Genomic DNA, 15,707 nt, shown 5'->3' on the forward strand with positions numbered 1-15,707 from the left:
TTACTGATTACAAATTGTCAGTAACTGATTACAATTCATAAGTAATCTGCCCAGCTGTGTGTGTGTGTGTGTGTATGTATATGTGTATGTATGTATATATTATATATATTATATTATATTATATTATATTATATTATATATTATATTATATATACACACACAGGTGCTGGTCATATAATTAGAATATCATCAAAAAGTTGATTTATTTCACTAATTCCATTCAAAAAGTGAAACTTGTATATTATATTCATTCATTACACACAGACTGATATATTTCAACTGTTTATTTCTTTTAATTTTGATGATTATAACTTACAACTAAGGAAAATCCCAAATTCAGTATCTCAGAAAATTAGAATATTACTTAAGACCAATACAAAGAAAGGATTTTTAGAAATCTTGGCCAACTGAAAAGTATGAACATGAAAAGTATGAGCATGTACAGCACTCAATACTTAGTTGGGGCTCCTTTTGCCTGAATTACTGCAGCAATGCGGCATGGCATGGAGTCGATCAGTCTGTGGCACTGCTCAGGTGTTATAAGAGCCCAGGTTGCTCTGATAGTGGCCTTCAGCTCTTCTGCATTGTTGGGTCTGGCATATCGCATCTTCCTCTTCACAATACCCCATAGATTTTCTATGGGGTTAAGGTCAGGCGAGTTTGCTGGCCAATTAAGAACAGGGATACCATGGTCCTTAAACCAGGTACTGGTAGCTTTGGCACTGTGTGCAGGTGCCAAGTCCAGTTGGAAAATGAAATCTGCATCTCCATAAAGTTGGTCAGCAGCAGGAAGCATGAAGTGCTCTAAAACTTCCTGATATACGGCTGCGTTGACCTTGGACCTCAGAAAACACAGTGGACCAACACCAGCAGATGACATGGCACCCCAAACCATCACTGACTGTGGAAACTTTACACTGGACCTCAAGCAACGTGGATTGTGTGCCTCTCCTCTCTTCCTCCAGACTCTGGGACCCTGATTTCCAAAGGAAATGCAAAATTTACTTTCATCAGAGAACATAACTTTGGACCACTCAGCAGCAGTCCAGTCCTTTTTGTCTTTAGCCCAGGCGAGACGCTTCTGACGCTGTCTGTTGTTCAAGAGTGGCTTGACACAAGGAATGTGACAGCTGAAACCCATGTCTTGCATATGTCTGTGCGTAGTGGTTCTTGAAGCACTGACTCCAGCTGCAGTCCACTCTTTGTGAATCTCCCCCACATTTTTGAATGGGTTTTGTTTCACAATCCTCTCCAGGGTGCGGTTATCCCTATTGCTTGTACACTTTTTTCTACCACATCTTTTCCTTCCCTTCGCCTCTCTATTAATGTGCTTGGACACAGAGCTCTGTGAACAGCCAACCTCTTTTGCAATGACCTTTTGTGTCTTGCCCTCCTTGTGCAAGGTGTCAATGGTCGTCTTTTGGACAACTGTGAAGTCAGCAGTCTTCCCCATGATTGTGTAGCCTACAGAACTAGACTGAGAGACCATTTAAAGGCCTTTGCAGGTGTTTTGATTTAATTAGCTGATTAGAGTGTGGCACCAGGTGTCTTCAATACTGAACCTTTTCACAATATTCTAATTTTCTGAGATACTGAATTTGGGATTTTTCTTAGTTGTCAGTTATAATCATCAAAATGAAATAAACATTTGAAATATATCGGTCTGTGTGTAATGAATGAATATAATATACAAGTTTCACTTTTTGAATGGAATTAGTGAAATAAATCAACTTTTTGATGATATTCTAATTATATGACCAGCACCTGTACCTGTGTGTGTAATATATATATATATATATATATATATATATATATATATAAAAACTGTATTGTCAGATGGGTTTAATTTTAAATCATTAAAGTGGGGGTATCACACACAGTTTCTGCCAATCTCATGTTAATCTTGAGTATCTATAGAGTAGTAGTGCATCCTTCATATCTCCGAAAAGTCTTCAGTTTGATCATATTTAGAAAAGATACATACGCTGTACCGAGTCTTTTCAAAAACAGCTGGGCGCCTGGAGGCGTGCCGTGTGAGTGGATCTTAAGAGTGACGAGCACGCGCAGCTTTTGCGTAGCGATCGTCTGCAAGCCATAAATGGTTAGCTAAACAAATGTATTTAAACACACAATACACCATTGCATTATCCCTGGATAACTTTTGAATCACTATAATGAATATAGCATATAGTGAATGATGAATTTATGAATTCACTACGTTCGTGTTGTTTACATTATATGCACTTAGGCGCCTATTGCCAACAAAACATTTAAAAGCAGTTTTACTCACCATCTGCGGTGATTATCGCTGTGACCGCTCCGTTTCAAATGATCTGTAAATCCAGCATAGAACTGGGCCTTGTTTATAAAACCATAAGCGCCGATCCTGAGGGCTCGAGCAGCCACGGAAAAACACGAGATATTCTCCATTCATTTTAACCAATAAAAAAAGTGATTGCAACTATCAGTTTCTATGGTTATTTTAATAACAAATATCGAGAGCACATCAGCGTAATGCGTGAGCACAAATCTCTCAGCTTCACTTAACACTGGGTTCTTTGGGAAGCAAGGTTATCTTTCCCTCACAACCAAAAACACACTTCTTTGGTAACATTGTTGATTTCATGGTCTAAAAACAAAGTGATAAATCTTTCTCGAGCAAGTCCTGTGCAGGGCTGCCGACGACTTCCGTAAAGCCGAACGCGCTTGATGGGCGTGCTCTTGCTTACTTGCTCTGGTCGACGTGTGTGCGCGCGCGCTTTTCCGGGAGAAGTGCCCATACAAGGAATTCCGACCTTTATGACGTTACAAAGGCCCATACTCGAAAAAAATATTGTGAAGTTTGAGGATTTGGCACAGAAAAACGTCATACATCCAACTCGAAACTTTGGCCATGTTTAGCATGAGAATCCAACTCTTTAACAATGTACATAAGTCAGAATACAATATACCCTCCCCTTTAAAGTATTGAAATTTAGTAACTGACTTCATATTGATGTTGAATAGACTTTTACCTTGTGTCCTAGGAGCATGAGCTGTCCAGCGTGGCACAGGCCGCAGGTTTGGTACAGTGTTGTATATAGAGCGAACCTGATGCTAGACAAGCAGATATGCAAGTTCACACAGCATAAGTAATGCAGATACTGCAATCATCATGCAAAACCACACATGTATATGAACCCTTCCACCTACTTGTGGCACAGAGGTCATGTAGTAACCGGAGCTCTGCTGGTAGGTGGTGGGTATTGCAGGGCTGGGGATTGCTCGAATGCTGGCTAGTCTCTGCATGTACTGATTGGTGAGAATGGCCTTTCGCTCCTCTTTTCTCTGGGCAAGAGCCACGTAAAGTGGTTTAGTGCTAACAATACGGCCGTTCATCTCAGTCACTGCCTTTGTGGCCTCTTCAGGAGAGGAAAAACACACAAAGCCAAAGCCTCTACTATGGCCACCATCTGTCATCACCTATCCCAAACACAAAAAAACAAAACAAAAAAAAACAATAAAATAAATGATAGATGTATTGATCCCAATGTAAAAATGCATGAACAAATGTGAGAAAGTTTCCCTTTTTCTCAATAAGTACTGCCATCTGCATGTAATATATTTTTTTAAAGTGGGTATTCACTGTGATATTACATAACAGAATTGAGCTAGAATGATTGTGAGTTTGCTAAAGTAATGCCTAAATAGCTGTGAAAGGATGCAATTTTTCTGGATTAATAGGAAATTCCAGAGGCCTGTTGCATGAAGCTAGGTGAACAAACTCTGAGTTTCAGAGTAGGTTTAGAATTGACAAATCCAGATAAATCCAACCTGGTTTAGATCAGGTTCAGCGGTCTCACAACACTAGGTATAAACGGTCTCTGTCAACTCAGGTTTGATCCAGAGTTTGCGATTAACTCTGAAGCACGTGCACCTGAAAGTGTGACACCTATGGTGAATCACACGGCGTCAGTTTGATTCACTTAATTTGTTTACAAGCTTGTTTAATAATTATATGAATATATTATATGCATTATACATCATTATAATTTAATATTAATATAATAATTAGCAGCAAAAGATGAGCAAATTTGTTTCTAAATTTCTTTCACTCTAAACTACTTTAATTTGGAGCGAGAGATACGGGCGAGTGACTTTATTGCATCAGATACATGTCACTACACTTCACAGCTGATTAGTCTTGTTTGGGTTTGCAATCTATAACCCAGAATAAAACCAGCTCCAGAGCAGATTAGCTGTTTAGTGTAAGTTACCATGGCAATGAACACCGCTAAAAAACAATCCACCTTCATAAGCCCGAAAAACCAGTGTTTACTCAAACTAATCTCAAACTTACCTGGCTGGCAACTGAAAACGGCTTCGTGCAACAGGCCGCATATGTGTTGCCCAAATGAATTATGTTTTTTTAAAAAAAAAAAAAAAAAAAAAAAAAAAAAAAGATCATGATGACTTTAAAGGAGGAAGGAGCATCTTTACAATTGACATCACACATGGGTAGTGCACACTAATAACCTTCATGTTAGATTAAGAAATTTATATTAGACTCCTACTCTACTTGCAAATAATTTTTACTATACTTTGTCCTGTTACATTTGTTAAAAGTGAGTAAAGACATGTAATATTGTGTGCTTTACATTACTTTTGCACTAGTGATGGTTCCATAAGGTGCAAACTCTTTCCTCAACTTCTCATCATCAATGCTGTCATCTAGATTTTTTACATAGAGATTAACCCCCTAAAATGAAAAACAATGCATGCATCAAAACATATTCCTAAATATCAACATACAATTAAGTAGAAGCAAATCCTTCTCACATGATTAGGATATCCAATTCAGGATGTTTGCAGATTCATAGAAGTTACCATACAGGTAAGCATGTGTGTACCTGGTAGCGTTGTATGCGCTCCTGCTTTATTTGCTCAAACTTGCGTTTGAGTTCTCCCTGCCTCTCCAGTCTTTTCTGAGCTCTACCCACATACAGGACCCTGCCATTCAGCTCTTTGCCATTCATTTCAGTTACTGCCTACCACAAAGAGAAGGAAAGACTTCAGTCTCCATATATCTGGGCTACTAACACGTACCATACAAGAATTTGTTGAATTACCCTCCTGGCATCTCTGTGGTTTTCAAAGTTGACAAATCCAAAGCCACGAGAATGTCCCCTTTCATCAGTCATCACACAGACACTAAGGGTCTTACCTGTGAACCAGAGCCAACTTCAAGTAAGATGCAGAATCTATTCTTTATGAAAAGTGCTTGCCTCTGTATTGTGATCTGGGGCCATATTATATTATATTATATAAAAACTTCTCAAAAATGCTCTTAAAGAATAGACTTAAGCTTTGACTTTAGTGTCAAAAAAGTAGGACTTGTGTAAAAGCCATTATAAAAGTCTAAGATGGACTATTAGGTGCTAACTGAGGTGGCCCTTAAGTGTTGTGAACTAAGAACTACAATGACGTCAACCCAAAAATGGCCACCCTTAACCTCTGAACTAGCCAAGAGTAAGCCTGGAATGGTAATCACGGCAGCATGACACTAATCGTTTAATGTAATTATAATAAAGTCATTTAATTAATTCACTGGAACATTTATTTTATTATTTAAATTTATTTTAAACTATTTTTAAATTACAGTTGGAGCAATGATGTGAACATGAGCTCCATAAATGGCTTCAACAACTCAGGGAAGCCCGAAATCCTCATAAAAGCAGGATTTGAAGGTTTGAAGATCAGTTGGAAAGTCAATGCACTGCCATACAGTAGTGGACAAAAGTGTTGGTCTGGCCTAGGAAAAAAAAAAACCAACATCTTCACTCTTTACCCAAATATTATTCTAAATTTGTTAAAGATTTTGTAAGCATATTGCATAGTTGTGCTTGGAGTACATTTTTTTTTTTTTTATTTGTGAAAAAGCAATGAAACATGCCAAATTATGCAGACATAATTTTTGGCCATGGTGTCATACAAAGAAATTATGAACATGCAAAACAAGAGAGAACCAACAAAACATTAATAACTGATTATGTTGCAGTCAGTGTGTGGTTTTTCCTGTGAGCTTTTTGTTTTTCTATGCATTTGTTTTGTATGGTAAAATAAAAACTGACTGTAGCTTTTTTGCTAAATAATTTTGTCAGAAGTTTAGTGTTTTGTTCTTCTCTCAAATGTATATATTTAAAGGTATCAAAAGACATAGTTAAAATAGTCCATGTGACTACAGTGGTTGAATCTTATTGTTATGAAGCGACAAGAATGCAAGTGCGCAAAAACAAAAAAAATAATGACTTTATTTAACAATTTGAACTGTTGTCATACGCAGTTGACGTAGTGAACACAGTGCAGGTTGAACCACTGTAGTCACATTGACTATTTTAACAACGTCTTTACTACCTTTCTGGACCTCAAAAGGTGCAATGATGTTGCTGTTGACGTTGTGTGGTTCAGAAACCCTCGGATTTCATCAAAAATATCTTAATTTGTGTTCCGAAGATGAACGAAGGTCTTATGGGTTTGGGACTACATGAGGGTGAATACGTAATGAGAAATTTCATTTTAGGGTGAATTAACCCTTTAAGACTAAAATTATGTCATTCTTAGACATTTGACACATTTAAAACTAAAATTTTACTCTGAGTGGCGTTATGAACGTGGCCCCTGAAGTCAGTGATTAAAAAACTCTTTACAAAATTGTTTACCAAATTCAGTGAAGATGCTCTTCAGTTTCTCACTGTCAATATCTTCACCAAAGTTCTTAATGTACACATTAGTGAACTCCATGGCTTTAGCCCCCAACTCTGCCTCCCGCTCCTTACGAGACTTAAAATGCCCCACAAACCTGTAAATGCAGATTTTTTTTTTTTAAAAAGACATAAAAAGATAATCAAAGTGGCAAACATTATGATTGTCATTTCTTCACTTGAAATAAAGGTATATTCATTTTTTGAGCTCTGATGTTCATGTATAAACTGAAAACATGGACAGCTGACAAGGACAACAAAACTCAAAACACAAATGAAATGGAGAAAACAAATAAAAACTGAGCGTAAAGCAGTGGTTTTCATTTTTTTTTTTTTTCCCCAAAATATATTATGTAATTATTGCAAAGCAGCTTGTTTACAAACCTTTTGTTGATATTAAATTAACATTTTTTTTTTTTTTGTAAAAAAAAAAAAAAATTTATATTATATATATATATATATACATATACATATACATACATATATACACACACACACACACACACACAGGTGCTGGTCATATAATTAGAATATCAAAAAGTTCATTTTTTTTTATTATAAATTATTTTTAAAAATGAAACTTTCATATATTCTAGATTCCCTACATGTAAAGTAAAACATTTCAAAAGTTTTTTTTTTTAAATTTTGATGATTAGAGCGTACAGCTCATGAAAGTCCAAAATCCAGTATTTCAAAATATTAGAATATTTCCTAAGATCAATCAAAAAATGGATTTGCAAAACAGAAAAGTTCAAGTTCTTTAAAGTATGTTCTTTTGTGCACTCAATACTTGATCGGCAGGACATATTACAGCAAATGACTTGCTCCTAGCACAAATTACTGCATCAGTGAAGTGTGGCATAGGAAGTGATCAGCCTGTGGCACTGCTGAGGCACTATTGAGCCTTCAGATCATCTGTATATTGTTGGATCGACTGTTTCTCATCTTTCTCTTGAAAATATCCCATAGATTCAGGTCAGGCATATTGGCTGGCCAATAAAGCACAGTAATATCATGGTCAGCAAACCACTTGGAAGTGGTTTTTGCACTGTGGGCAGATGCTAAAGTCCTGCTGGAAAAGGAAATCAGCATCTCCATAAAGCTTGTCAGCAGATGGAAGCATAAAGTGCTCCAAAATCTCCTGGAAGATGGCTGCATTGACTTTGCACTTGATAAAACACAATGGACCAACACCAGCAGACGTCACGGCCCCCCCAAATCATTACTGACTTCAGAAACTTCACACTAGACTTCAAGCAGCTTGGATTCTGTGCCTCTCCAGTCTTCCTTCAGACTCTGGGACCATGATTTCAACATGAAATGCAAAATTTACTTTTATCTGAAAAGAGGACTTTCGACCACTGTTCACTGTCCAGTTCTTTTTCTCCTTAGCCCAGGTAAGATGCTTCTGACGTTGTCTCTGGTTCAGAAGTGGCTTGGTAGTCCTTTTCCTGAAGATGTCTGAGTGTGGTGACTCTTGATGCGCTGACTCCGGCTTCATTCTACTCATTGTGAAGCTCTCCCAAGTGTTTGAATCGGCTTTACTTGACAGTATTCTCAAGCTTGCGGTCATCCCTGTTGCTTGTGCACCTTTGCCTACCCAATTTCTTCCTTCCAGTCAACTTTGCATTTAATATGCTTTGATACATCACTCTGTAAACAGCCACCCCATTCAGTAATGACCTTCTGTGACTTACTCTCTTTGTGGAGGGTGTCAATGATTGTCTCCTGGACCATTGCCAAGTCAGCAGTTTTCCCCATTAGTGTGGTTTCAAAGAACAAAAGATACCCGGAATTTATACTGTAGGGATGGTCATTTAATGAAACTCAAATGTAAATATTCTAATATTTTGAGATACTGGATTTTGGACTTTCATTAGCTGTACGCTCTAATCAACAAATTCAAAAAAAAAACCTTTTGAAATGTTTTACTTTACATGTAGGGAATCTAGAATATATGAAAGTTTCATTTTTTAAAATAATTTACAATAAAAAAAAAAAGAACTTTTTTACGATATTCTAATTATATGACCAGCACCTGTATATATGCAATAAAAATCAAGAATTTTTAATTTTTAATTCTTTAACCTTTATTTAACTTAAAGTACAAAGAAAAGATTTTCTTCAATGTTTTCACATTACATTTAATTTTGACAGCTGCAACACACTCCAAAAAGTTGGGACAGAGGCATTTTTACCACTGTGTCACATCACCTTTCCTTTTAATTACACTTTTTAGTCATTTGGGAATTGAGGATACTAATTGTTGCAGTTTTGCAAATGGAATTTATGCCCAAACTCGCCTGATACAGACAGCTGCTCAACAGTCTGTGGTCATTGTTGTCTGATTCTCCTTTTCATAATGTGCCATACATTTTCAATAAGACAGGTCTGGAGTCACCCATAATGCACCTCTATACGATGAATGATGTTTGCATTTGCACCTGTTGCTGATGAAAGTCTGGATGGTCCCTTTCGTCTTTGGGACTGAGAACTCGTCCATTTTTCCCAAAAACAAGCTGAAACGTGGATTCATCCGACTACAGCTAACATGTCCATTTTGGACCATCTGAGATGAGCTCGGGCTCAGAACTCGTGACATCTCTACATATAAATGATGTGTAGCTTTCTCCTTGCATAACAGAAATTCAAGTTGCATTTCTTGATGCACCCACAGACTGTCTTAAGTAGAGGTGTAACGATACACAAAACTGATGGTTCAGTACGTACCTCGGTTTTGAAGTTTTATTGCATTAACTTCTAAATCTAATTATAAAATTCTATTTTTACTCTAATACCTTGAAATATAATCATTTACAAGGTGGCTGTCATTTTCATGACAGATTAATTTAAACATACATTAAATAATCAAGACATCACTAACAAGTTAAGTAAAACATATAAGTGCATAGTGCATATATTTAGCGAGAGTTCATGTGTGAACTGGCTACAACACCGTATTTGTTCTGTAGATGCAATGGGCCAGGGCAGAGCGCATTCGGTACACCATGAGTATCGCGGTTTGTACCGTGGGTGGTGTATCACGGTTTTTCGGATCAGTTTGAACATCATTACACCCCTAGTTGTAGTAGATGTCCCAAAAAGGGACCGGTAGAAGTTGCACGCATGCGCTAAGGAGTTCAGGTAAAACAAGTCTAACGTATTAGCGGTGTGTTGTGGATTTATTACTACATGGTATCAGAAGTTGATAATATAGTAAAAGAACATTGGGTGAACACGTCCGATACTCTTCCGACACCCAAGAAATGTTTACAGATTACAACAAACTTTGTATTGTTTACATCATGTCTGAGAACGAAGCACCAGCTCGCATACATGTCAGCGCTCCGGACAAATTCAATTGTGCTGATGGCAAAGATTGTCCAAGATGGACCAGACGTTTCCGGAGATACTTTGTCGCGGCGGGATTGAACAAGAGAGATGATAAATTCCAGGTCAATACTCTAATTTACTTCATGGGTGATGAAGCAGAGGATATTTTGAATGCTTCTACTTTAAATGCAGAAGAAAAGCTCAACTATACGGCAGTGGAGAACTGTTTCAATAGCCTTCCATAGAACTGTTTCAATAACTTTGTGGGTAAGCATAACATCATCTTCGAGAGAGCTAAGTTTAATATGCATAAACAAGAACCCGGCGAGTCAGCTGATAGCTTTATAGTGGCCATCCAAAAACTAGCAGAACATTGTAATTTTGGACTTTTGAAAGATTAATTAATACGTGATTGCATTGTCATGGGAATAAGATACATGGAACTTTCAGAAAAACTCCAGCTGAACTCAGACTTGACATTAAGCAGAGCTATCAGTCAGGTGAAACAGAACAAGATGGTAAAACAGCAGCAAGCTATTATGCGGGGCAGTTCTTCACAGACTGAGGAGAAAAGTGAAGAGGATGCAGTTTCAGGACCAGTAAAAACAAACAAAAAAAAAAACCCACAGGCAGCATGTGTCAGTAAACAACAAGCAAGATATGCAATGAAACAGACAGAGAATGTGTCAAATATGAGTAAATGTTTAAAATGTAGCAGAATCCCCTCTTATGGTTGGAAGGAATGTCCAGCTAGGGATGCGGAATGTCGGAAATGCCGTAGACGGGGTCATTATGCAGTAGTATGTCGTTCTAGGCAACTGGTGCAGGAAGTGTTCGAGGAGCAAGATTATTTAGGGGAATTAAAAGACCACAATGCAGGATGGTACACAGACATAACAATGAATGGGGAAAACATCTCAAAATAGACACCGGCGCTAATCACAGCCATCCCCACGAAAATATATGACTACAGGAGAGACGGACCTTTGATGGGGGAAAAAAAAAAAAAAAAAAAAAAACAACCACACACCTGTACAGCCGAATAATAAAAGGCTATTAGTGGCAGGACAGGTAATGTGCAAGTTGGAAAGCAAACACGGCACAACCTCTCAACCGGTTTTTGTAAATGATTCACTTTCCAGACCCTTATTGGGCTTGCCCAGCTATTGGGGCATTACAGCTTGTTGAATGGATTGATGCAGTAGAATCAACAGAGGAAAGGTTCAGAAAGAAATTTCCAAAAGTATTCACTGGTCTGGGAAAGCTAGATGGAGACTACTGCATTCGCTTAAAATCTGATGCTGTGCCATATGCACTCACAACCCCACGCACAGTGCCGATTCCTTTGGAAAATAAAATTAAGGAAGAGTTAGAGCGTATGAAACAAATGGGAGTGATATCAAGGATAGAGCAACTGACAGAATGGTGTGCCGGCATGGTGCCTGTTGTAAAGCCAAATGGAAAAATCAGGATGTGTGTCGATTTAACCAAACTTAATGAGGCTGTATGCAGAGAGCAGCATATATTACCTTCTGTAGAGCAGTCACTGGCCCAGTTGAATGGGGCAACGATTTTTACCAAGCTAGACGCATGGTCTGGTTTTTGACAGATACCACTGGCACAACAGTGCAGGGAACTCACAACATTTATCACACCATTTGGCCAAATCTGCTTTAATGTCCTACCCTTCGGCATCAACTCAGGTCCAGAATACTTCCAGAGATGTATGTCTCAGTTCCTATATGGAATAACAGGAGTAATCTGCCATGCTGACGACGTGTTAGTGTGTGGTAAAGACAAAGCCCAACACGACGAGCAACTAACTGAGGTCCTGTCCAGACTTCAGAAGGCAGGCTTAACTCTGAATGAGAAGTGTTCCTTTGCATAGTCTGAAGTTTTGTTTGTAGGCCACAAAGTGAGCTCAGAGGGAATAGCACCAGATCCAGAAAAGGTGAGGGCAACTGTGGAGATGACTTCACCCCAAAATGTGGCGAATGTTAGATGCTTCCTGGGCATGGCCACATATATGAGTGAGTTCATGCCTCATTTCATTGACGATACAAAAACACTGCGGGATCTGTTAGCCAAGCAGAATGACTGGATTTGGAGCAGCGTGCAGCTTTTGAAAGGTTCAAATCTGACTCGTCATCAACCCAAGTATTAGCGCAACACAAGCCTGATGCAAAGACAAGAGTGTCTGCTGATGCATCCTCGTTTGGATTAGGAGCAGTTGTTACCCAAATTTAGAATGACAAGGAATGGCGTCCTGTGGCTTTTATTTCACGATCTCTGTCGGAGACAGAACAGAGATATTCCCAGGTGGAAAAAGAGGCGTTGGCATGTGCTTGTGAAAGACTCATATCTGATTGGCCTTCATTTCACTATAGAGACGGACCACAAGCCATTGTTGGCACTTTTGGGAACGAAGGCATTGGATGACTTGCCTCCTAGGGTTCAAAGAATCAGTCTAAGAGTGCTGAGATACACATACAACATAGTTCATGTTCCAGGCAAGGCACTGGTCAAGGCGGACGCATTGTCAAGAGCTCCAATAGTAAGAGAACTATTAAGTTAGGAAAAGGAGCTGGAAAGAGAAATAGGTTTTTGTAGATGCGGTACATCACTACTTGCCAGCTTCAAAGTCAAAACTACAACAAATAGCAGAGGGACAGCAAGATGACATGATCTGCAGGCAGCTGATGGAGCAATGTAAGATGGGGTGGCCAAGACAGGAGAAAATGATTTTATTCACATAAAAAAAAAAATAGCCCATACTTTAGCCAAAGCAATGGGGAGGCAGAAAGGGCCGTGAAAACAAGTAAGATTTTGCTGTTAAAGAATCACGATCCTTACTGTGCCCTGTTGGCCTACAGAGTTACACAGCTGCTACATGGACCGTCACCAGCTGAAATGTTAATGGGCAGGAAATTGAGGTCTCCACTGCCACAGGCAAAATCGCAACTCGAGCCGCGGTGGCCGAACAGGTGAGTATTTAGAGGGGAAAAAAAAAAAAAAAAAAAAATGAATGGCTGAAAATAACACAGACACTGAACTTTAACAGGAGACACAGAGCCATTGGGAGGCCTGAGCTGAAACCAGGACAAGCAGTATGGATCTCTAAATCGCAACAACCAGCAACTGTGCTTGACAAGACAAATACACAAAGGTCCTACATAGTTCAGGCAGAAACAAAAGAACCTAGTAGAAACAGAGCGAGAGAGAGAGAGAGAGCGAGAGAGAGAGAGCGAGAGAGAGAGAGAGCGAGAGAGAGAGAGAGCGAGAGAGAGAGAGCGAGAGCGAGAGCGAGAGAGCGAGAGCGAGAGCGCGAGAGCGAGAGCGAGAGCGAGAGCGAGAGCGAGAGCGAGAGCGAGAGCGAGAGCGAGCGCTTGTATTCTAACATGTTTGTTTATTTGTTCTCAGAAAATATGTTTACAGAGATGTTCAACAGATAAGGTTGCCCCTGAGGAGGGGAGATGTAGTAGATGTCCCAAAAAGGGGGACCGGTAGAAGTTGCGTGTATGCGCTAAGGAAAAAAAAATAAGTCCAGTACTCCTGAGCATGTGGCTATATTTAACACAGCAGCATGACTCATGTTTCTAACGCAATGCCATGTAAGGGCTTGAAGGTCACGCACAGTCAACAGAGGTTTCCTGCCTTGCCCTACACAGACTGAGATTTCTCTGGATTCCCTGGATCTTTTCACAAAATTACGTATCATAGATGGTAAAGACCTAAATTCCTTGCAATTTTGCACTGAGAAGTGTGATTTTTGAATTGTTTGACAATTCTCTCATGAAATTTGGCACAAAGTGGCGAGCCATTAGCCATATTTGCTTGCAAAGACAGAGCCTTTGTTGGATGTTCCTATTATACCCAATTACAATACTTTCATCTAATACCAATTCACCTGCTAATTGTGTACTTTTCAAAACAACTTAACTTGTATATTCTATAATCTTTTCACTTTTATTTTACCTCTGTCCCAACTTTTATTTTTGGAGTGTGTTGCAGCCATCAAAAGTTGTTTATATTTACAAAATACAATTAATTTGGCTGGTGAAAACATTTTTAAAAAATTCTTTGCACTTTTGTCAAATAAACAAAGGTTCAAGAGAATGAACAAATCACAGATTCTTGATTTTATTGTGTTTTACAAAATGTCCCAACTTTTGGAATTGGGGTTGTACTTTTAAGTCATCCTACGGCCCCCTGATTAAGAACCACTTGTGTAAAGGAATGTTGTTCCACAAACCACATGGTCAGTACTTACACTTTGCGATCATTCAGAAGCATGCCATTCATTGTCTCAATGGCTCTGTTGGCAGCTTCTTGTGTCTCAAAGTGCACAAACCCATAACCCTTTGAGCCGTTCTCATCACAAACTACCTAGAATGAAAAATATTGTTAAGGCCGTTCACACCAAAGACAATAAATATAATGATATAGTTCTAAAAATCGTTCTAAATGTAAAAGAATAGCAGAATCCACACCACAACTATAAAGATAATGGCACAGCGAAACAAAATCATTGGAATCATTTTTAGAACTATTTTTTCCCCAGTTGATGAACGTTAAAATCATTGACAGCCAATTAGGATCCATACTACTTTAAAGAACTCAAGCATCTAAAAGCAGCAGATGACAAAACTGCAGTGCATGTTTAAAATAAACAAAGTTATTGTCCGCTGATGTGGATGCCAATATAGTTATAGTTATCTTTATAGTTATCGTTCTTAGTGTGAATGAGCCTTTACTGTGGGGAAAATGTGGTGCATTACTGCAATAGTTATTTCTTTTGTTTCAGATAAAAAATTTAATTTTAATAATCATAAAAAAAAAAAAAAAAAAAAAAAAAAAAAAAGGAATGATGAAAAAGGATGTACCTTACATGACAAGATGTTACCAAAAGCAGAAAAGGTGTCATAGAGAGCCTTGTTGTCAATGGACTCATCCATGTTCTTGATGAAGATGTTTCCCACACCAGACTTTCTCAAACCTGGATCTCGCTGTGACCACATGATCCTGATTGGACGACCCTTGATGACTTCATAGTTCATTGTGTCAAGGGCACATTCCGCTTAAATATATATATAAAAAAAAAAAGTTAAAAAAAAAAAAAAAAAAAAAAAAAAAAAAAAAAAAGCGAGATTCACTATTTATAGAAGTACTCTAATCACTTAAAATGTAATTAGTCTAGGTAATTAATTATTATTAAAAAGTATACTTGTAAGAATAGTGAGTGTCCTCACCATCAGCAGGCTGCTGGAAGTTGATGTACGCATATCCAAGGGATCTTCGTGTAATTACATCGCGGCACACACGGATGGACATGATCTGACCAGCAGGAGAAAACTTCTGGTACAGCATGGCCTCAGTGACATCAGGATGAAGGTCACCAACGTACAGAGAGGCCAATGGGTATGCTGGTCCACTGCTATTCATCCTTTAGAAGCACTCCACAAAAAGAGTAGTTTATTATCAGAGAAACTTGACTTTAAAGTGATTTTTTTTTTTTTTTTTTTTTTTAACACTATCACGGCCCTACTGGCTGACAAATTTTAACATTGTGTAGCTGATTGTTTTCTTGCTAGTTTGTCTGTGGCTTGTTACTGTATCTAAAAGCTGAGAAATGAC

The 15,707-nt window shown here is 38.4% G+C and overlaps 1 protein-coding gene across 5 annotated transcripts in view; it reads right to left on the reverse strand.

Moving 5' to 3' along the window:
- The window catches only part of pabpc1l (poly(A) binding protein, cytoplasmic 1-like), a 36,981-nt gene that overhangs the window by 14,120 nt on the left and 7,154 nt on the right, over positions 1–15,707 (reverse strand). For 2 of the 5 annotated variants that reach the window (XM_051903476.1, XM_051903474.1), the window contains exons 2-10: positions 15,323–15,527; positions 14,957–15,150; positions 14,344–14,459; positions 6,699–6,838; positions 5,109–5,203; positions 4,890–5,027; positions 4,643–4,738; positions 3,193–3,462; positions 3,015–3,096 (exon numbers count right to left, since the gene is read on the reverse strand). In XM_051903476.1, the coding sequence (XP_051759436.1) occupies positions 3,015–3,096; positions 3,193–3,462; positions 4,643–4,738; positions 4,890–5,027; positions 5,109–5,203; positions 6,699–6,838; positions 14,344–14,459; positions 14,957–15,150; positions 15,323–15,515 (1,324 nt within the window). In that variant the 5' untranslated portion in view covers positions 15,516–15,527. The remainder of the gene's footprint in view (positions 1–3,014; positions 3,097–3,192; positions 3,463–4,642; positions 4,739–4,889; positions 5,028–5,108; positions 5,204–6,698; positions 6,839–14,343; positions 14,460–14,956; positions 15,151–15,322; positions 15,528–15,707) is intronic. The other 3 variants (XM_051903478.1, XM_051903475.1, XM_051903477.1) reach the window with 3 other exon arrangements.

This window comes from Ctenopharyngodon idella, chromosome 8, assembly GCF_019924925.1.
Source record: "Ctenopharyngodon idella isolate HZGC_01 chromosome 8, HZGC01, whole genome shotgun sequence".
Taxonomy (NCBI): Eukaryota; Metazoa; Chordata; class Actinopteri; order Cypriniformes; family Xenocyprididae; genus Ctenopharyngodon; species Ctenopharyngodon idella.